Source organism: Podarcis filfolensis (assembly GCF_964270895.1).
Source record: "Podarcis filfolensis genome assembly, chromosome: 1".
Taxonomy (NCBI): Eukaryota; Metazoa; Chordata; class Lepidosauria; order Squamata; family Lacertidae; genus Podarcis; species Podarcis filfolensis.
The window spans coordinates 107,097,770-107,119,921 of record NC_139604.1 but is presented as its reverse complement, the minus strand read 5'-3'; the positions used below and the strand labels follow the sequence as shown (position 1 = coordinate 107,119,921).

At 42.2% G+C, this 22,152-nt stretch overlaps 1 protein-coding gene across 2 annotated transcripts in view; it reads left to right on the top strand.

The window, feature by feature from the left end:
* The window catches only part of SPTLC2 (serine palmitoyltransferase long chain base subunit 2), a 64,301-nt gene extending 45,125 nt beyond the window's left edge, over positions 1 to 19,176 (top strand). For both annotated transcript variants that reach the window (XM_083615206.1, XM_083615207.1), the window contains exons 10-12: positions 8,260 to 8,395; positions 9,122 to 9,251; positions 13,141 to 19,176. In XM_083615206.1, coding sequence (XP_083471332.1) covers positions 8,260 to 8,395; positions 9,122 to 9,251; positions 13,141 to 13,260 — 386 coding nt within the window. In that variant the 3' untranslated portion in view covers positions 13,261 to 19,176. The remainder of the gene's footprint in view (positions 1 to 8,259; positions 8,396 to 9,121; positions 9,252 to 13,140) is intronic.
* Positions 19,177 to 22,152: the final 2,976 nt, after the last annotated feature.

Here is a 22,152-nt window from a genome sequence, read left to right as displayed (position 1 = left end):
AGAAGAGCATTTTGGTTGTAATGAGGAGGTGCTAGTTTGATTCCCTCTGGCCATGAAAATGCATGGTGGACACTGACAGTTCTGAGTTTTATCAGACTATTAGATTCATTGGCTAGCACCTCAACAGCTTAGCATGCATGCCCAGCACCATTTCTGACAAATAACTGGACTCATCCAACCCATTAGTTAGTTTCTTTTGACAGTCTTTAATGGTGGGAGGGTATTGTCAGAGAAACATACTCCTTGGCTGTATGCTGTCATTGAGGCAGTAATTTAGTTGCTTAGGGAGGACTTTCTGTAAGAATAAAGATAAGATAGCAAATGTACGCAACTGATTAAGTACTTCTAGTTTTTCAACTGGCAGGATTAAAGGGTATGAAAGTACACAGTGTGCTAATGAGTTTCTAGCTTTGCTTTAGATCAGGGATAGGGACTTCCATAATCCCTGACCATTTGGGCTGTGTTGAATCGGGGTTGATGGGAGCTGGAGGGTTACAAGTTTTCCCAACTCTGCATAATTGAGACCAAGAGGAAGAGTTGGTTGACTGGGTGGGGGCATATTGGGGCTCTCCTGTTGGTAGAGTGCTCCCACCAGTGAACCCAGACAGGGCTGGAACATCTCTGTCCCATCCAGGCCCCTCTCCAGCATGGCAGATCAGGGGTTTTCATCGCTCTGAATTAAAGGTATGAGGAATCTAGCTTATTGATCATGCATTATACCATCTAATAATAAATGGTACATTTTCACAGGTTAGTCAAAAAAGAAATGGAAGCTAGCTTTTAGAACTGACTTTGAAAATTCAGTGCTTTCAACATGTGGAGAGCAGCGCTAACCGTGTCATAATACCATAATATCAATTATGAAATGCAATGTTACTGATACTGTGCATTGTGCCTGCTGATTTCAGAGCCAGTTGTATGGAAAGCATGTAAATTGTAACCAGCATAAAACATTAGTGAACCACAGGAACTATAACATTTTGGTACTTAACTTGCCTCTATTTTCAGCTACCTTTGCAGTTTCTTGGATTTCACCAAGGGGAAACAAAGCCGTTGGCTGGAAAGAAAATGCTGGCAAAGTTGCCAAAATACATTCCTTCAGGCTAGAGCATGGGTTCCAAAGCTTTTTTCTAGTTCTATGCCAGAGGTTCAGGACATATACTTAGCCACCTTGTTTCTACAGAAATAGAGACCTCTCTTAAATCAGTTTCTGTGCATCTAGTTGAAATATTTTTGTCCATTTTGTCATATTAATCCCACCTGCCTGTCCTACATGCATGCCTAGTGGTCAGATTTGAAGAGTTTTGGACAGTCGTGCTTCTGCAGGACTGCTCTGAGAATCACAGTTAAGTAATCCATCATGTGGAGCTCTGTGTTCAGCAGAAGAGAACTTGTAAAGAGCTCTCCTAATCCCTGTTGGGTTACTTGCCTGAATGTGTGGGCTGAAAGTAAGGAGGAGGTGAGGTACACATGCCTCACCCCAGTGTCCCCACATATGCTGTATTCCAGTGGCATCTGGTAACCCTTGCACCTGATGGGGTGGCCTGTAGCCAAGGAGGCCATGTAGGCGAGGGCAATAAGGTCTCACTGATTGGGCCAAGGAGGTCACATGAGCGAGGTCAAGTTGTTTTGGTTTTTCCCAGTCTTCCTCCCTTCTAAAGGTGTGAACACTTGAAGTATTGGAGTTGTGTAAGTACTTGGTGCCAAACTAAACTGAAAAGTGTCTAGTTTAGAATGGGCCCCTGCTGTCAGAATTTCTAGTGTGGGTCAATGTCTCCCTGTTGAATAAGTATGTAAAGCTATCAGATGAGTCTCCAAAGATTTGGAGATGCCATCAACACACTGATGTTGCCAGATTTCTGGTTTTAGAGTGTAAAGCTATATGGCCTCTCCATTTAGTAAGTTCAGATCTGGAGGGCACATGGTCTGTGTGTGTATCTGTAGGTGAGGGCAGGGTACGGTATTCTGTTCTTTGAACAAATAGTGAGGTTTCACATCTATTTGCAGCAGCATCAAAGGAGTTTTGTCTTCTGACGCCCAAGTTAGAAATGAATTAGAGTTATACGGAGCAGGGTTTTTTTGGTCACAAAACCCAACTTACATTTCCTCTGGCTTTCAGAACATGCCTAAAGCATTATTCATCTGGTTGTAAATGCAGTCCAAATACAGAATACACTTCCTCAGCTCTTTTAGCCCACCTTAGGAATCCATGATGTATTAGTCATACAGGGAGCAGTATCTGGTTCTTGGAGTAGGCATTTCTTTTACCCCAAGAGATTCAAAACTACTGGCAAGTGGTTTCCTGCTGCCTCTTTCCCAATTCATCTAGTGCTTGGGGCCAGAACCCCCGCCCCGCCCTTTAGTTGTTGTAGCTGAAGCTTGTCCCATGCCCGATGGACCAAACTCCTAATAAGCAGTACATTCACTTACACCAGGATTTCTTGTTTATATTTTGTATACACAACTGGTTTATACTTGTGTATGAAGATATGTGTATGTCTTTCGGGAATTCTCCATAAACAGGAACATTTCTCACATCCAAGAACTTGTGCCACAATACTTTAATTACAGTTCTTGATAAAGTGATGGTACTATGCACCTATAATACTGATGAGCTTTAAATAGGCATGAGATTCCATCACCATAGTACACCTTTGCTCAAAGATTTGCAATGGCTGGTGAGTTGTTACTTTACGTTCATAGTTTTACTGTTGGTCTGTAAAGCCTTAATAGCTTGGGGCCAGTTTACTTGAAGGTTCGCCTTGCCCCATGTGTGCCTCTTCTACCACTTTGACCAGCAGAACTTTGACTTCTACATGTGTCATGTAATTTGCAAGTCCATTTGAGAGAAGTTGGATCTTTAAGTGGGGCAGCATCTGCGCTTTGAAACGCTCTTCCTATTGACATAGGCAGTTATTCTCAGAAATGCAATATACATTTGTTTTTTAAAGTTTTGCTGATTTTACCTATGTTTTCTTGGTAATTATTTGAGGTTTTTATGGTATAAATTGTACCAAATAAATAACCACTCAACGCCACCTAGCTCTAAATTGAGTACAAACCTGGACTAGCCCACTATTGTTCTTTCAGTTCTCTTGCATTCCAGCTAGATTTGTCAGTGACTCCATACATGCTATATTCCATTGTCTTTTGTGCAGCACTAAGCCCAAGAGAAGCAGATGTGCCAATTTCTCCCGGTAACTGAGGAGAGAGAGTAGTGTCATTCAACTGCCAGCAGCTTTATGGAGCAGGCCTTCAGAATTGTGGCCATCTTCTCCACACCCACCCCGAATAAATGTTTAAACAATTTCCCCCAGTTTCTCTCAAATCAAAGCCAGGAAAGCATATAAATGCAGCCAGAGTTACCTAAGCCTTGTTAGGTTGAATGTGGCCAGAATTACAGTGGAAATGCGAATAAACGTTTTTCTTATTTCTTCTCCTAGTCTTATGTGCCTTCTCTTGTAATAATCCATATTAACTTTTATTTGATCCGTACTTACATAATGTCCCAGATTCCATTGTGAATTTCTGATTAAACTGTGGGCCAGCTACTTGTAAAACTGAAGACAGCACACACTCACTTTAAAAATGGCAAATGTGGTAGAAGCCTGAAGCTTGAATTTGCAGGAAATTAGTGTTTTATGAGCCCCCCTGGCCCTGACAGACAGCACACGTAATAAAAATTAAACGCTGGATTTCAAGTTCACACTGTTGAAAAGGCTGTGCTATTAAACAACCTTGTTTCCACTACATCTTAATTTTCTTTGGGAACAATTGAGCTTTCAGGTGAACTCCTCTGGAGTGCATAGGGGGGTTTTTTTATTAAAAGAAAAATCCACAAAGTTGAAATTGTATGGGAAATGGACAAAACTGAATATTGTTCACCTAATCTAGATGAGCTCATAGTGGTTTTAGCAATGGAACTTAACTAGATTTAGTAAAGTATATGTATAATAATTGTCATAATAGGTGCTGTCCCTAGACTAGTGAAAATATAAGTGTTCTGCAGTAGGCCCAGTTGATGCAAGGTAAAAATTGTTTTGCTTGATCATGTGTCATAAATCTGGCTCCTTATGGCCTTTCCATGCATATGATCATCTGTTGACACTGATAATTCTTACTAATTTTGGGTCTTTAATTGATTAAAGTAATGATTCTTTTTAATTTGCCACCATACCTACAAACTAAAAACGTGTTGAATCTAGAGATCACATAAGTGTAATTCTGTGTTCAGAGCCTCTTGCTCACAAATGGGTTGTGTGTCATTTTTGCTCATTGCTTTCTGTAACCCCTGAAAATTCTCTCAAGGGATTTTTTTGGGGGGTGGGGTGGGGAATATCTTCCATCAGTGTGGATGGTGGCACAGGAGACTGTGGGAGAGGGAATTGGTGCAATTTGTCTAGCTTCCAGGAGCAGGAAATGTCACGGGATTGCCAGACCTTTGGCTGGTTTCAAGCCAAAAAACTGATATGTATTCCACTTAATGGCAACATGGTTAAACTCCCATAAAATGGAGAAAATACTTCTTAACTAGTCTGGTCCTTGAAACCGGGGATATTGCAAGTGGTGGTTTCATACTTGTAGAATAGTACTTGGAACATTCACAGCAATGCTTCTTAAATGGAAATTTGCTGTTCACTGTTTAGGGTTTATCATTACAGGTAGGTAGCCGTGTTGGTCTGCCGTAGTTGAAACAAAATAAAAAAATTCCTTCCAGTAGCACCTTAGAGACCAACTAAGTTTGTTATTGGTATGAGCTTTCATGTGCATGCACACTTGGTATCTGAGAAGTGTGCATGCACACGAAAGCTCATACCAATAACAAACTTAGCTGGTCTCTAAGATGCTACTGGAAGGAATTTTTTATTTTGTTTATCATGTTTGACAGATTTATGTTTGCATTAATACTTAATAATACTGCTGTGAATATAAATCCTCTGAATTTAATGGCAAGTTCTAAAATGTCTGTTATACTTAGTCTCAGTGTTGTTTTTAAATTTGAAACGGAATAATGGAAGGCGCCCCCCCCTTATTTTCATGGCCCTTGCTACTATTTGCAACCAGATGCTGTTTTAGAGTGTTTTTATATAATGCTACAATTGCCTGGAAATTGAAGATGTGGTGAAAGTCAACTTCATTGTACTTGTCACAAGCAGAAGCTGCTTTGGCTCTTAAGAGTGAATAAGATGCTTTTAAAGCAGTAGTGGGAAGTTCAAGCTCACTGGCCTTCTTATTCTTTTAAATAAGATTTCTTACCTACCTTTCACCATAAAGTGCAGATGTCTCTGGGAATCCCACCAACAGGGCATGTGTTCAATACCACTCTCCCACTTACGATATATATATATTAAAATTTTGTTTAATCTCATTTCGAATCTCCCTAGTTGATGGCCAACACTTGCGATGGCCACTTCTCACTCAGTGAAACTATAGAATTTGTGGTTTACTGGAGAGTTGTAGCTGACACTCCATGAGGGATGGTTTGAGTGCAAGTTGTAAAAGACTGGGTCCAAATCCAACCAAACACAGCTTAGAGTGCATTTACTCTACACAATGTGGCTATGATTGTGAAAAAAATAATATCTTAGCTACTGACACACCGCCATTCACAATAGTACACTTTCCCCAACCCACATAGAACCATTAATGTAAACTGTAAAATGTAAACTGGAGCTTATATGAGTAGTCTTATTTAGCCAAGTCTGCCTCTTTGCTTGCATACCCCCTTGCACAGGTGTTTTGTCCCTGTAAGGTCCAGTTCACCTTAAAGGCACTGCATACTGTGAGAGAAGATGATACATGAGTTTAAGGTAGACTCCCACACCCTTGCATGTGTACATCCTGAACCCTAGCGATGTGTGAACTAATTAGAAGCAACCCTGGGAGATGCTTGATGAGATTTTTGATAGGGATAGTGCTTAGCTTTGGATGCCTTGGGCAGGAAAGCAGCAGCTTTAGAGCTAAGTGCCACTTCTGCATAATGGTGTCGTGGACAATCTGTCATCATGGAAGGAGAGTGAAGAGTATTTTAAGTGCTTCATTCAGAGCTTGTTAATCTTGTTATAAGTGCATGCGTGTTAATCTTGTTATAAGTGCATGCGTGGCAATCTCTACTCCCTCAGCATCTCCAAACAGCAAGCATTTGTTTTCAAGCTCCTCCAGTCACCTTTGTATTTTTGCTGGGTGCTCAAAATCAGAGCTGTGTACTTAAACAGGCTGCAAACTATATATAAAAACAAGTTTTTCATCTACTTTTAGTGACCTAACCTATGTTTGTACCTTGGCATCAAAACTTCACTTTTTACCAGGAATAAAGCTTCTTGTGAATTGAATGTGTTATGTAAAGGAACAGACACTTGAAACTTCATAGAAACTAATCTTGTCCTCCTAAAAAGGTCTGTTGAATTATTATGCAGTGCACAAACATAAGCAGATGCACAAACTTTTAATATCCGTTTCCTTTCACAGATGACGTTAGAAATAGGCATTGGAAAAGAATGCAACGTTAGTAGTATAATCACAAGCTTTAGAAATTGGAGGGTGGGATGTCGCATAGTTACAAAACAGATGCCTCTTTGAAAAGCTGTGTTGCAAGTGTAGAGGGAGGAAGATCTTGTTATCCTCTGTGGGTGATTACTTTGCTTTTAAACCCTAATGTCCTCCAGTGAAATCAGTTTCTCATCAAAGGACTAGCTGGGGTATAAAACAAACACTGATGCTGCAGGCTTCCCCTGCTTGTTTGTGGAATAAGAATTCAACTTATGCTTGGCTTTGATGAGTTCAGAGGAAATGTATTTGTTGCCGTTGAACCCTGGTGCTCCCTATGGGTGGTCCTTGCTGCCATTAGAGAGAGGGTTGGACTACCATCTTAAAAGGATGGCAGACACACCACTTATTCTCTGCCACTTATTTACTGGATTTACCATCAGTTTCCTATAGGAAAATCCTCTGCTGCTGCAAAATTATTTAAAATACCAGCCTATCCAAGAAACATGCATTAATTATCTGTTAGTTTATTCAACAAGTACAAATGAAATTCTCTGTGGGAAAATGTGGCTAATGTTGCATAGTAGTGATTTCACATCACAACAAATTTGGTTATAATTTGAATAAGTAGCTGCAAGATTAGTCTTGACAAATCAGTGGTGAAGGTGCTGTAGGGGTTGTCCAGATATCTATCTTTCTATCTCTATCTGGGTCAGGCACTTCAAGAACCTAAAGGACAGCAAGTCCTGGGGATAATGAAGTGAAGTTAAACACAAGTCTTTGTCTTTGTCCTCCAAAGATGTCAAAAACCATGTTTAAGCCATAGTCTTTTTTTCATAGGCATGGAAATCCTTCTAGTATTATGATACAGATATTCTTGGTGTCTCATAGTCAAGAGCTGTTAATGATAAAAAATCTCAAATTTTAATTTCTGAATCATGTAAACCAAATGGGGATTGATTTGTAACCTTCCTGTAATGGTTATAGGGGTTGCTCGTGCGTAAGTTGCCGCCACTCCTAGCTAGGTTGCCTGGTTAAACCTTTTCTGTCTGGACAGCCCTTCACTTCGTGGCTGTTTCAGTCACTAGCAGTATCCGTCAGTGGGCGTTTCTTGAACCTCTTCCAGCACAAAAGTTCTTTGACGCCAAGTCTCCGCCTACTCTCCCTGCGCGGAAGTCTTCTGCGCAGGGTGGGTGTGGGTAGCGGAGGACCCGTGCTCTCCCCGCTGGTCTCCGGCGAGGAGTCCTGGAGCCCCCTCGCCGATTCCCCCATCTGCCCCCCTTTATCCCTGGTGTTACGCTGATTTCCTTCCCCAGCCGATGAGCTACCTCTCTCCCTGCTGGTCCCTTCTCCAGCATCGCTTGGGAGCCTTGCCTCCGCCTCTGGCTCCGATGGCAGTTCCCTGACACTTCCATATCCTGGAAGTTGAGACCTTGCATCATCCATTAACCACTTGGCAGATGGGAAACTGAGGCTGATAGTGATTCTACATTCTAAGCTGGTATTTGAACCCCTTCAGTCCCTGCTGAAGGAGAATTAGAGGGATTTCTCCACTCTTCCCACTCATGTCTTCTACTTCTAATGCCTGAGGCTGGATAGTTTCTCCAGTCAAAATAATCTTGGCCACATTGAAGCCTTTTCCAAGGCAGGAGATAATAGCATTTCATAATTCTTTTTTAAAAATATGTGCTTCCACCTTTCTCAAGCTATTTTCACAAAATGTGATTTTGGAATCAGTTACAAAAACCTCATTCGTTTGATTTTCCCTTTCAGGAAAGCAGCGTATACAACAGTTGGCTGAGAACATCAGGTATTTCCGAAGACGGCTTAAGGAAATGGGCTTCATCATCTATGGAAATGAAGACTCACCTGTTGTACCTTTGATGTTGTATATGCCAGCAAAAATCGGGTAGGTTATATAGGGAGATAGTGGTCGTTTAGCTCTAGCAGAAGTAGTAACAATTGGATGTATACCCAACTCCCTTCAAAATAGTTGGTGCTACAGCAGTAGCAGAAGAAACGGTTAGGGAATTGACATTTGACTTATGGGAGCAGGGATATATGAAGCTACTTCTGTAGGAGGTTAGACCCCCAGACTCTTGGGAAGCTGGATTATTGCCCGGTTCCACATCCTACTTGCCTTGTTTTTTGTCACTGCATGGAATCACAGAGCATTCCTGGATATTTCTGCACAGTGCAAGCTGCCTGCTCAGATAGCAATTGGCAAGGGAGGGGTGGTGGTGGAATTCTTGGTGAGTGAGCTCCAATGCTGGAGTTTCTGTGTTCTATCAAAGATACTTTCAAGTTTAAGTTACAAATCCGTTTAGAAGTAGCCTGCTAAAAGACCAGCCCCTGCCAAATAGAATCTTTCAGCTTTGTGTGAACTTAATACAGTGAAACCTTTCTAGAAAGACCACCTCCGGACTGAACAAAAGAGACCTTTGTATGCAGGCGCTGTGTGTTTCTAAGGCAAGCAGTCAGAACAGTGGCCTCCCAGGCATTCTTCACGAAAGCCCCCCCCCCCCCCCGCCTCCGAGCAGCATAGGCCTTGTATTGCTGCTGCTGCTGCTGCTGCTGCTGCTGCTGCTGCTGCTGCTGCTGCTGCTTCATTAATCTTGTCTTGCTTCCTTCACAGTGCATTTGGACGAGAGATGTTGAAAAGGCACATAGCTGTTGTGGTCGTGGGTTTTCCTGCCACTCCGATCATTGAATCCAGAGCCAGATTTTGTCTGTCTGCAGCGCTTACCAAAGAGATACTTGATATTGTAAGTATTCAAGTTTGTCCCTGATCTGTCATCTTTTAAGTAGTCTTAGCAGTAGAGTATGAAAGAGATCTTCTGGTCAGGAGCAGCACATCACGAGACATGTGCTTAGGTTGGACCAGTGTTCTCCTAATTCTGGTGTTTTTAAAGTCACTGCATTCTCCTATGATTGCAATGGGGCACTGCATAACCTAAGTTAGACTGCTTTGGTTTATAAGTCTAAGTGGGGGGAAATTCTGTCCCTTGGTGTGACGCTAGAGGCCCTGTTCTGAATCGGCCACGGTATTATTAAACTGTTGATTGACAGGAGAGGAGCTGTATGAAGATGTTCTAGACAACATTTCTGACTTTGTGACACTGCATTTGGAAAGAGGTTGCGTAATTTGCTTATAAGCATGTTGAGCTAAATACAATTAAATGATATGTTTAAAATTTATTGTGCTTTGTGTTTACACACCAGACTATATGCACAGCATCACTGTGTTTTAATGTATTGCCAAAAGGCTGCTACAATTTTTAGTAACTGCTGAGAATTCCACCCCCCCTTTTACTTCAGAAACTATTCTAAAAATATTACCATCTGTTAGTTTGAATTTAGATTAACTTTACAGTTACTGATCTGAATGCATGGTGCCTTACCTAACCTTTGTATGTATACATGGGATAAAAATGTGCAGGAATAAAAAATGGTGCTGCATATTTGCAGGATTAAAAGAATTAGCAACGAGAAGAACGTGAAAGCAAGTGGAGCTGAATGTGTACTACTTTTGTAGAATAAATGAATGACTTTTTATATTATTATTTATTAAATTTGTTACAGAAAATCTTAATGCAAGAAGTGGATTTTGGAGGGTACATACCTCCATTTATTCAGGTGCCCAAAAATCTGAAAGTTGAGTAATAACAGACCCAATAAGTAAGAGATCAATAAGCTCCACTACTTTTATGGCAAAGGATGCCTGTTGTAGGCCATTCTGATGTCTAAACAAGTATATGAAAATAGTGAAACAATTATGCAGGATCTCTAAAACAACTATTCAGGATCTTTAGCAGTATAGTGCTAAACAAAAAATGCATGGAGGGAATATGCATCAACGTTACACCTGGGGTCATTGAAAAACACAGCCCATGCAAAAAAGTTCTGAAGACCCCTATATGTACATAATATGCCTGTGTTTCATACGTTAGTATGTTTGCATAGGTTTGAAAAGTTATAGTATTTTTATTTAAAAAGTGATGGTCCTGTTCAGAAACCTACCTGTCCTCCAAATGGATTGAATTCAGAGGACCATATGTAACAGGACTGACAGAAGTTGATTTTCCCACCCCTCGTCACCTTGGCAGCACCCCCCACTCCAAATATTCCACATGGGGTGAAGAGACCCTGTTGAATGGGTTGGGCTTGGTTTTGAGGGACTGAGGTGGGAAATGGGATTCCTGAAACTAGGACAGCACTCACTGCGTAGTGCCACACTGGAACAGAAGAAGGCTGTATCACTTAAATCCCTGGTAAGAATACCAAAGTAGCTTGATTTATGGAAACATGAGCCTTTCTTCCTTCAGAATAGGTAATGTTCCACATTTTGAACATGGCTGGAACACTGATCTGAACTGTCTTTTCTAAATGATCACAAGTGCTGACAGGTAGGAAGTGGGAGCAGCTTTCCTGAGCTTAACTAAGGCGAAAAAGATACCTTACAGAGCTGGTCCATGTACCTTCCTCTTACTGGCTGAAGAGAGCACATATTTTCTCATTTTTTTCCTTTTCTCTCCCTACCTACTCCGTGTTGAGTGTGGAGGTCTCTTTAAAAAAATTTAAAACCTGATATTTGTAATGCTTCCTTATTGAATCAACCCACATGATGGACAATGGTTCTCTGGTACAATGTATAACTCTAATGTAAATAAAACTTGCTTGCCTGAAAATACTTTGGCCCTGGATCAGAGCAGAGCCCCTCGTAACTTGCATCCCTGTGGGCTGGTGCTTTCTTTTCAGCGATGAAAAATATATTACACTTTCCTGAAGTCAGAGTTCAGCCATGCCATTTCCTTTGTAGTCTTTGCAAGTCACATGCTTCTCTTTGTTTTAAATTAATAAAATCCTAAATCTGAGTTCAAGAATAACAGTTAACGGACTCTTTCAACAGAAATTCAACCTCAAATTATTTCCACATGTTGCCTTTTGCTAAAGCTGTGCTTAAAATATGCTCACAATTAGACAGTGTTTGGCAATTTCTACCCTTCCCCCCCCCGCCCCTCTTGAATTCAGAGCTTATGTGGCCTCTGTTTGGGGCAGGGGGGGCGCTTTCTCAAACTGTGTCACCACCTTGAGGTTTCTTGGCATATGGCACTCATTTATTCACTTTCTGTTGTCAGTTATTGGGGCCACATAGGTTGTGTGGGGATAAGAGCTACCGAATTGTGGGTAGGGCAGGAGAGTTGTTATTTCCTCACACTTGCCACGCGATGTTCCTGGAGAAGAATGGACTTCATAAAAGAGAGTTGCTGAAAAAGAAGGGGTGAGGATTTGTGCTTTAGATAAACGTATGTATGCTGACCTAGGGAGGAAATTTTGTGTGCCTACTGGTTTTTAGAAGCTTTTGCAAACCTAAGTTCTATCCGCATTGGAACTAGTGGCAGGTATAAACCAGGTTGGGCAAGCTTCAGGCTTGTTAGAGCCACTCTGTGTTTTTTACTAGAACCCCCAAGTCTACCAGCCAGAGCCAGGTGCAAAAGGCATAATATTGCTAGAATTAAAGAACAAGGGTGCCTCTAGGCACATTCTGAACCCGGGAAATTGTCCTTAGTACCAGAATTGAACTCAGCTCACATTCCTTACACATACAAATCTAGCCCTGGTTAGCTTTCTTCATATCAATAGGAATCATGGAACTTCTGCTCTCTGGTGCCTCTCCAGATCTGTTCAGGAGGGTTAGATGACCTGCCAGAGTAGACTTTGGGAAGGTGCAGAGTGAGGAGAGAGCAGGGAAGTTCTGCTATGTGAGTGCAAGTTGTTCTACGAATGCAATGACTTCATTGGCCTCTGCCATTATGTTTTGTGTAAAGGTTCCACTTCATTTATTATTATTTTGAAAGATGCTTTTATTGTTTTATCACTTGTTTTTGCTGCCCTGGGCTTCGAAGGGCAGGATATTATTTATTTATTTTTAATCCCCCCCCCCAATGTTTATTTGTCTCCCACCACCACCATGGCTGCCGCCGCTGCCAGAGGCAGCCTCCATACCCGGGCAGGATATAATTTAATAAATAAATGAGGCACAGCTTGGGATTGAACTGCAGTTATGTTCAATAATGGTAGATGTAGTACTTCATTATTCCATCAGCTATGTGCTTATTGCCATACAGAAAGAAAAAAGCCTGTCCTAGAAGGCTCACCATCTCCAGGGAGAGGAAACGGAATATTGGAGATAAATGTAAAAAAAAAAACCCAAGAAGAAAACTTAGGCCAGCAGCCCAGTTTTGAGTTTTCTCAGCCTGAAACCCTCCCCTGGGCTGCATGCAGATCTCCTTTTGAAACTAAGCGAGTTTCAAAAGCAGTTTAGAGCATGAGATTGGCTGTCGAAAGCAAGCATGGGGCACCTGTGGCCCTCCATATGTTTCTGGAATACTGCACTCTTATGGTCCCTGACTATTAGCCATGCTAGCTGGAGCTGATAGGAATTTAAATCTAGGATCTGATGGAGGGGGGACTACAGATTCCGTAGCCATGGATTAAAGCAGAAAGGTAAATGAAATCAATTGTGCTAATACAATCCCCTTGCATGAGCGCAAACATCTTTTTAGATCCTAGCCATTGTGTTTCCCCACCTTTTTCTTCATGCAGCAATCCTTAAAAAAGAAAAAAAAGCACCTGATATTCCTCTTTTTCCAGGCTTTAAAGGAAATAAATGAAGTTGGAGACCTCTTGCAGTTGAAATACTCCCGGCATCGACTGGTACCTCTCCTTGACCGTCCTTTTGATGAGACAACATATGAAGAGACTGAAGACTGAGTTCTCTCCCTGTCTTTTGATAGACAAGGCACACTCCTCAGAACTCTGTGTGGCTCAAAGACCAAGGTTCTTGAACCAAACACTGACGGACTGCTTAGCATAAACAGAATGACTTCTTACTCACAAAACTGAAGTGGCAACAACAGCTAGAACTGGTGTGTTGTGAAAAGCAAAACAAAACCTGGCTTTTCTTCCTATTGCTTTAAGGTCTTGCCTTAGGGAGGAGTTTGGCTTACATTTTTAAAATGCTGATTCCCTATTTGTTTGTCACGATGAGATCGCGGCGGCCACTGTTGGCAGTGAGTGTGTTCCCCATCGCGCTGCAAGGTGGGCATTGCTAAGGATGCTGCAGTGCTTCTTTCACGACGTTTCCTTTTTCATGACTACAGTCTAACCTCCTTGAGAGTGCAAGACCAGCCAGTTTATTCAGCTAAGGCTTCTGATGAAATCATTGACAGCTAGCTAATTTGAATATATTTAACATGAAATAATCAACCAAAGTCTTTTCCTTGTCCCTTTACATAGTGCTTTTTTTGGGTCTTTATTATTACAGTGGTGGTTGACTTGCCTCTTAAGGACTGTTAGTCAGTTCTTTAAGGGTCAAAGCAGGAATCCTCCCAGGGCCTTTATCCATCTTGGTTCCAAGTGTTCCTTCATTAGAGTAAGTAGCAAATAACATTTCAGAGCAGGATAGAACTTTGTGGACATTTCCCTTTCCCTGTATAGAATTCCTTCAGCTCCAAGGTGCCCCCACAATTCCAGTTTCCAGGATGAGTTCTCGTGTTGCTTGTTGGATTCATGAGTGTTTGCCTTTAGCTCTGGTGTGTGTGTGGGTGTGTGTGTGTGTGTGTGTGTGTGGTCAGATGAAGAACCAGATTGGGAGGGAGTAGTATTCCAAACCACCTTCCTTTTCCTCCTTTCACATATTCCTGCTCTACTTTTTGGCAGAGCTAATGATGCAGCTCTTCGAAACCTAAATGCTGATGGTCTGCCTCCTCAGAGGGCCTTTTGTGATACTTGAATTGCTCTTGCTATATTGATACCAATTAGGTGTTTGCTGCGGCCACAGAAGGTAGGCAGCAGAAGGCAAAATCCCATTACAACATGTATGTATTTTTTTGAAGTTGCTTTTGTAGCAATCTGTGTATCAAGAGCAATTCCCAAATACACAAAGGTGTGGGGTGGGAATGAGACTATTAGTCTGGTGAGTTTCTTTGTGCGAGTGGAAGCAGCCATTTTATTAGCACAATATGAAAATACTTTGATCTTTGGATATTTGCCTCAAAATATTTAAGAATAGCCTTGGAAGCAAAAAAGAAGAATATGCCTTGTTCACTTTTTAGAAAAATTGTGTTGGAGAATTTGATTCTCAGAAGCATACTAAACTAAGAAAATAGTTGTCGTTGACTATGTCTTCCAGTGAATTCAGTTACAATGGCTATTATTTAATTTACTAGAAATCATATATAGGCTGTTCATTGGCAGAAGTGCAGTGTGCTGTTTTCACACATATGCATTATGAAGTCAGAGTATCCATGGTTCAACTTCATACTCTTTAACCATGTAATTTTTTTAACTTTTTGCACGGAGGAAACCTCCCCACTTGTACATTTCCAGTAAATTATTGCAAAGGATTATGCGTAACAGTAGAAAATTCTGAGCAGCTGAAGATCTGCCAGCTTGCTTAAAGAGCCTCTGCTTAGCCTCTCAATATGGCAAATACTTCAGCTAGGTCAGGACAAGGATTTCCAAAGTCTGATTCAGAATTAAGGAATAATAATACTTGACCAAAGAACAGATTGTAGTTGCTAATATTGTGCAGTGCCACTTGCCAAGGCCTGAAACAAAGGCAGAACTAAGGTTTTGCAATTGTGTTTCCAAGTCATATGCTGGCACGGAGTTTTTGATCATGTGTTGAACATGTTAGATATTTTGAAACCTAACGGTAAAAAAATAATAATTTTATGCTGTATATACTGAGCCGTGTGGCCTTAGCACCAAGAGCCAAATGCACAGGAAGTGGGAAAGAGTCAAAATAGCATCTAAAAGTTTCTATTTCACCTAAATTCTTGGTATCCCACAAATAACTTGAAATGTGTTCACTATAAACTGGCTTTGCTGGAAACAGTGGTCTTCATTTCCACTAGATCTCAACTATGCTTCTGTTGGGGACCTGCCACCATCTGTGTCAATGCCAGATCACGATATAATAATCTTATATATCCTAATAATTCCTAAGACCTTCTGCCCAGGATTACTGAGAGTACTGGGAATGACAACCCTATGTTTCTGTATCAAACTGCTTAAGGGCGGCACCATGCATAGCTGTTTCAGGAAGCATTGGTGTTGCAGGCAGTGCCTTCCGCAGCAAACATGTCAAGTGCAGTGATAAGATATTTTGGTGTTTGTTCCAATAGTCATAAAAGTGGTGCTGCCCTAACCTAGTTTACACCAGGACTGCTGTGGGACCTTTGGCCCTCTAGATGTTGTGTGGCCACCGCATCCGTTATCTCTGGCCATTGACCATGCTGATAGATGAGAGTTGGGAGTTCCAACAATGACCTGGATTTCCCTTCCCTAGACAGGACCAAATATAAGGATTCAATAGTTTAAAAATCCATTCCTTGGGATTCAGCTAAGGAACTGCCTGCCCTTGCACTCAACTGACTTCATCCCAACATCGGGGGATGCAGTTTGGCAAGACTGCTAGTTCAACAGCTGAAAAGCTTTCATTAAAAAAAATTATCAGCTATTCTGTCTTCATAAATACGAATGCTACCATGTGCATGTGTGTGCACACACACAGCCTTAGGATGATACAAAGCTACTTTGAGGGGACAGCGGGTGTATGAAATAAATGCAGGCCATTTTTAAGCATGTTTTTGTTAACATTTTCCACAATTGCATTAGCAGAAGTACTTCAGTAACATCTTCAAGGGAACTGGACGACTTAGCTGGGTGAATGAGGTCAGGTGGTATGTCTGAAAGCTGAACTGAATACTTAAACTGTACAGGAGGACAACGTGATACTCCCTAAGAAAGGTTTTTGTGTGTGCTTTGGGTGATGGGTAGGGAAGAAGGAAAATGCAGGAGACAAATGCCTCATCTGCTGTTTTTCTTTTGCTTTGTATCCTTTGGTAGAGTTGGATGCCAGTATCAGGTGGGACCAATATATCAGAATATCCAGTACCCGATATTTAACATAAGATTTATTTGACACAGTGTCAACATGTCTCTTGTATTCTAATGCTGTCTCCCACCACACACCAATATTTTCCAAGTCTTCTCATTCCAGGAAAGATTATAGCATCGGTTTGGGGATTCTTACGGTTCCCACACTCAACCTGCAGTGTGGTGTGATATGGTTGATGGGCATGAACGACAACTTCCCTAGGTTTTGAAAGGGCTGTTTGTTGCCTGTATGATCAATCTTTGGGAAAAGCAGGTTAAATTGTATTTACTGCAGGACATTGGGTGGTCTTCTTCTGAAAGAACTGATTTCTTGCCAAAGAGAATATTACAAAATATCAAGATTGCACTCCAGACTCGCTTGGCTTCATAATCTAGACAGCTTATCCAGAAGGGGACAGTGAAACATCGCAGCCCTCAGTATACCAAATAACAGATTGCTTGTGTTGGAGCAAGCAAGCTTGAACCTTCTGCTTCTCTGAAACCCACATTATCAGTAGCAGCTGACATGCTCTTGCATGTTGAATTTCACGTACAAACGGAAAGACCAGGAATACCCAAGAAAGATCACTTTTGGTGGTGTGGGGGCGGGGCATTTTGGTCTCTGAACCTTAATTTGTTGGAGGGAAGGTGTTTCTCCCCCCAAGGGCAAGCATAGAGAGCAAGGGGAAAGGAACAAACATTGCAGGGGTCAAATCCACGTAGGCCTCCAGAGATATATAGTTGGTGTATTTAGCAGTTGTTTTCCTTCGTGCCCCAAATACCACATTGCAACATACAGGGCTCTGTATCCGCCTGGCAACTTGTGGTTTTCCTCAGCTGCCCCTCCGTGGTGATTATCCACCCCTGCCCTCACTTTTAAAACAGGGGTGAGCCTTTGAAGGCTACCTACTGCTGTGAGTCTGGTTGCCTTGGGACCAGAGTTTGAAATATATGGGACCATCCAAAAACTAATTGTTTTTATTTTTTTATTTTTGCTGAACATGAGGGTTTGAGTCAAGTAGCTTATGTACTTCCTGAGAGGTTGTTCCACCACCCACTCCCCACATTCTTTGTACTCTGGTCTAGGTTCTAGAGTCAATGTGACACAGCGTGTTGCAGAAAAAACAGACATTGTCTTTCCAGTGCTTGTCTTTTCCAAATGCACATAATTGGGAAATGCTCAGGTTCCTGCTGATGGATATTTTAAAGGATGCTTATGCTGAAAGATGCACTTGCACGCTTGAGATTTGTTGTGTTGTGCATTTTGTACTTTAATGTCTGAAAAGGAAAGTGGAAATCTCTGCAGTGTCTGCAGTAGCGATGCACACTTCCTGTGTTTGCATTGGGGGGCAATGGGAGAAATATTAATTAGGCTTAATGCTATTCTTTTTTTAATTAAAAAAACCCCAACTTTAAAATGTTTTGGTGCTTGGCACAACTGAAACTTATCCAAAGAACAGTAATTGTTTTCAGATATTCTCTTCCATTTAGTAATTTAAGATGATACAGGGTCTGTTCACATGTAGATAGGTCAGTCTATCAAGCTAAAAGTGGTGCAGGATGACAGCTAATTCTTATCCCAGTTTCCCAGAGTTGTAGGTTCACACACAATGTTTTACCATGCACACACTTATCTACTTGACATTTTCCACAGAAAATATTAAAATAATGCACCTTCATGGTGATAGTTGGTATATTTCATCAAGGGGCTTATACTTTCTCCCTAAAGCAGGAAATACCGATGGTCACCTCATTGAGGGTGAAACGAATGTTCCATCATTTAAATCTTAACAATGTGATTTACATTGGGCTGGCTTCATCATATCAGAACGAATGTGGGAAATTTGCTTGTTAACATACATCCTGGGAGGTTTATAATATGAAGCATTCTTGTGGTCTTACTCTCCGTTTGATGGTGTGATTTTTAGATTTGCTGCTTTGAGCTCTGTTTGTTTGTGAAAAAGGTTGAAAGGGCCCATGCCGGGTTTAAGAGCTGCTCTTGCCCCTCTGTGTTGTGCTTGACTTGATCAAATGGATCTTTTTTTTTACAGGGCTGCTGTAAAGCTAATGATCTAATGGAAAACTTAACTTATTTATCTATGGCAGCTGGCAAGTGTGTTTCTGGAGCAGCTGGGATGTGCCAAGAAGTGACATGACTACCAAAACACTTTCCACAAACAAAAGTGCACTGAAATATGCAAACCTTCCCTGTGTTGTCCATTTGCCAAATGTGCCGACCTTGGCCAGTATTTCAGCAACCCCTGCCCTAAAAGTATCTCCTGCATTTATGTGCAACTATAGAGGTGGTCAGATTTAGGAGGAAAGTGGAGGCAGGACCTACCATATGGAGCCTGAAGCTCAAGGCTAATTTATTGGTCTCTAAGCTAATGGTGGCCCATATTTTTATAGCCCTAGACTTGCCCTCGAAGCCACAAGTTCTAAGTCTTAAATTGCACTGTGCTCCTATGCCTCTCTGTTGGTAATAATGTACATATAGCCTAGATTTTTTTGTAGATATTAAATTTTAAATGACATTTTTAATTACCCCCCCCCAAAAATACTTCCCTTCCAGACATGACTTTTTTTACACCTCGAACAATTAACACGAAGTTGGGTACCATGTGGGTAGGGAGGAAGAAGAGAAGCAGATCCTACATTGGCTTTTAAGTAAAAATGCATGTTAAGCGGAGAGAAACTGTTTGACAAAATCCAGCTATGTTCTGCTTAATAAAGAATTCACCAATATTCTGTGTGAGCATTTTATTTAACAAAGTTTATTTAAATACAGCTTAGTTGACAGCAACCTCTAAATGGTTTGCATAATAGAACAATTTTGAATCTTTAAAAAGCAACAGTGAAAGCCAACATTAAAAACAGGTCAGCACGAAAACAATTTTTAGCAGGCTGTCTAATATCATTGGGCAGGGAGTTCCCAAGTCTACATGCTGCCACAATGAAGGGTGGATTGCTTGCAAGTGTGGAGTGAACATTACGTGGCCGTTGTGAGAGGAGCGTGTTGCTCTTGAAGTTATTAGGAGTACTGTATATGCTTGACAATACTCTGGGCCAGTGTTTCCCAAAATGGGCAGTACCACCCCCTGGGGGGTGCTGGAACAATCCAGGGGGGCAGTAATAGCCTTGGTTGCAATTGTGGAGCATTGAATAAAAATAAGGGCAGTGGAAGCATAAAGAATAGAATAAAATTTTGAAAAACCATTCGCACATATTTCATCAGTTGTGTAACAACACTTGCAGGATGGTGGCGTAGCCTTCCCTGGATCCTGCTGTCGTGCTGGAGGCGAGGGGTTTTCCCAGGCTTCAGTCAGGCCTGGGAAGTGAATTGCAGCTGGCCTGCTTATTTGGCCAATGGCAGGCATGCTGTGGCCCTGGGGTGGATCAGACTGAGCCGGCAGGCTTCACTCTGGTCCGCCCCATGGGTTTTTACAATATCTTTCTGGTAAGACATACCGCAGAAATATAGATACATAAAAGAAGGCAGATTTGTCACTGCAACTTTCTGTTTGCTTAAAGAAGGTAGATTTCCAGGGGGGCACAGAGTCTTTTTTTGTTCCCTGAAAAAGGGGCAGTAGTAGTAGTAGTAGTAATAATAATAATAATAATAATAATAATAATAATAATAATTTATTTATACTCTGCCCATCTGGCTGCGTTTCCAAATAAGTTTGAGAACCCCTGCTGTGGACCATTGACTAGCATCCACTGACTTGGAGAGGTTTGCTTGGGATAAGGTGAAAGCTGAGGGATCAGGGTGGGACTGGCTGGGGGAAAGATACAAGTCTCCCCAGTACCCTTTTGTTGATTAACATAATATAAGCTTTACAATTAAGCATATGTGATACAGGTTCGCCCCAGCGTGCAAACCAGACTTCTTCGCAGTGATGCATCTTGGGTTTCTTACAGTAAGGGTGCATTACCACCCTCCACCACTGGGTGGCTTCTGTTTTTGTATGGCTTTGCACCTACACGTCCATGCCTTGCACCTGCGAAGCCTTCTGAGCATTGACATGGTTCCATGCCTGTACCAAAGTAGGCTTTTGACCCCAAAGAACAAAGAAATGGGCTATTCCTCCTGCACAGGTTTGTCTGCTCCCCTTTTACGCTTAAAAAGTAGTTCAAACAGGTTTTTCAGGTCCTGTGCAAGAACACCCTTGCCCTGTGGGTGCATGATTCTTAAAACGTGAAGAGAACACTGGTAAAATGATTGGGTTGAACCAAGCTCTTATAGGACTCCCCTGGGTATATTTTGTGTATATGTTTTAACAGGAGTGGGTGCCCCTTGGCTTGCGGTGTGGTTTGTATCTTGGACAATAATCTTTTGCCATGGTTATGTTGTTTTCCTGTTTTATTTCTTAATCTTGCTTTAGTTTTGTCCGGTTCAGGAAGCTTATGTGAAGAGCCCTGTTGCATCAGGCCAAAAACCCATCTTAGTCCAGCATCTGTTGGCTAACCAGATGCCTATGAGAAGCCCACGAGCCGGATGTGAGTGCACCAATGCTCTTCAACTTTTATTTATTCTGTCTTAATTAGGAAGCTTCACTAGAATAAAAGTTTAAGAAGCCAATACCTTGCTGTGTGGCTACTTGTTCCTGTTACAAACCCTGTTGTTTATAGGTGGCCTTTAGTGTGGTAATACCACCGTTGCTGGCGTCTGTCTCTCTCCCTAGAGACAATGGAAGAGTATGCCATTGGGGTTGAAGTCAAAACTGTTGGAGAGTTACAGCGCCTGCTGTGGCTGGAGAGAAGCAAGAGACGTTTGGTTGCAGCTGGGGCAGGTGAAGGCATTCAGTTTCGCTGGGGCAGATGCACCATGGCAATACTACCAAGAAGGTAAATACTGACCTGCAGGCGAAGAGCAGTGGAGCAGGAAGGTTGCTCAAGTGAGGAATAGTTGCAAAGTATGTGGCACTGTGGGTTAAACAACAGAGCCTAGGACTTGCCGATCAGAAGGTCAGCGGTTTGAATCCCCATGACGGGGTGAGCTCCCGTTGCTCTGTCCCTGCTCCTGCCAACCTAGCAGTTTGAAAGCACGTCAAAGTGCAAGTAGATAAATAGGTACCGCTCCGGCGGGAAGGTAAACGGTGTTTCCATGCGCTGCTCTGGTTTGCCAGAAGCAGCTTAGTCATGCTGGCCACATGACCCAGAAGCTGTACGCCGGCTCCCTCGGCCAATAAAGCGAGATGAGCACCGCAACCTCAGAGTTGGTCACAACTGGACCTAATGGTCAGGGGTCCTTTTACCTTTACGTGAGACATACAATGAAGACAGTGAAGATTTCCAAACCTTTCGGCTAGGTCATGGATAGCTCGGTTTTTCCCGTGTCTACAAAAGGAGTTGCTTCAAGGCAGCCTAACAGGCAACTTGATTTACCACTGGGGGGAAAAAAGGGACAGCCTTCCCTTAACCAGGTGCCCTCCAGCTGGTCTGGACTACAATTCCCATCAGCCCCAGGCAAAAACAAACAAACAACGGGCCCGTCCAAGCACCCGCCTTAAGAGACAGCAGGGTTCCTCCCTCCCCCCAGAAACAGCCACCCCGCGCTCATTTATGGTGTTGCTCCTAAATAGCATGCGACATGTTTCCTTCCAACTCGTTTCACGGCTCCCTCTTCATGTCTTTCCCTATCCCTGCAGTACAGATACGAAGAACATGCCGGTTTCTGCGCCCGCGCGCGCTGGCAGTCCGCGCTTCGCTTCCTTTCCC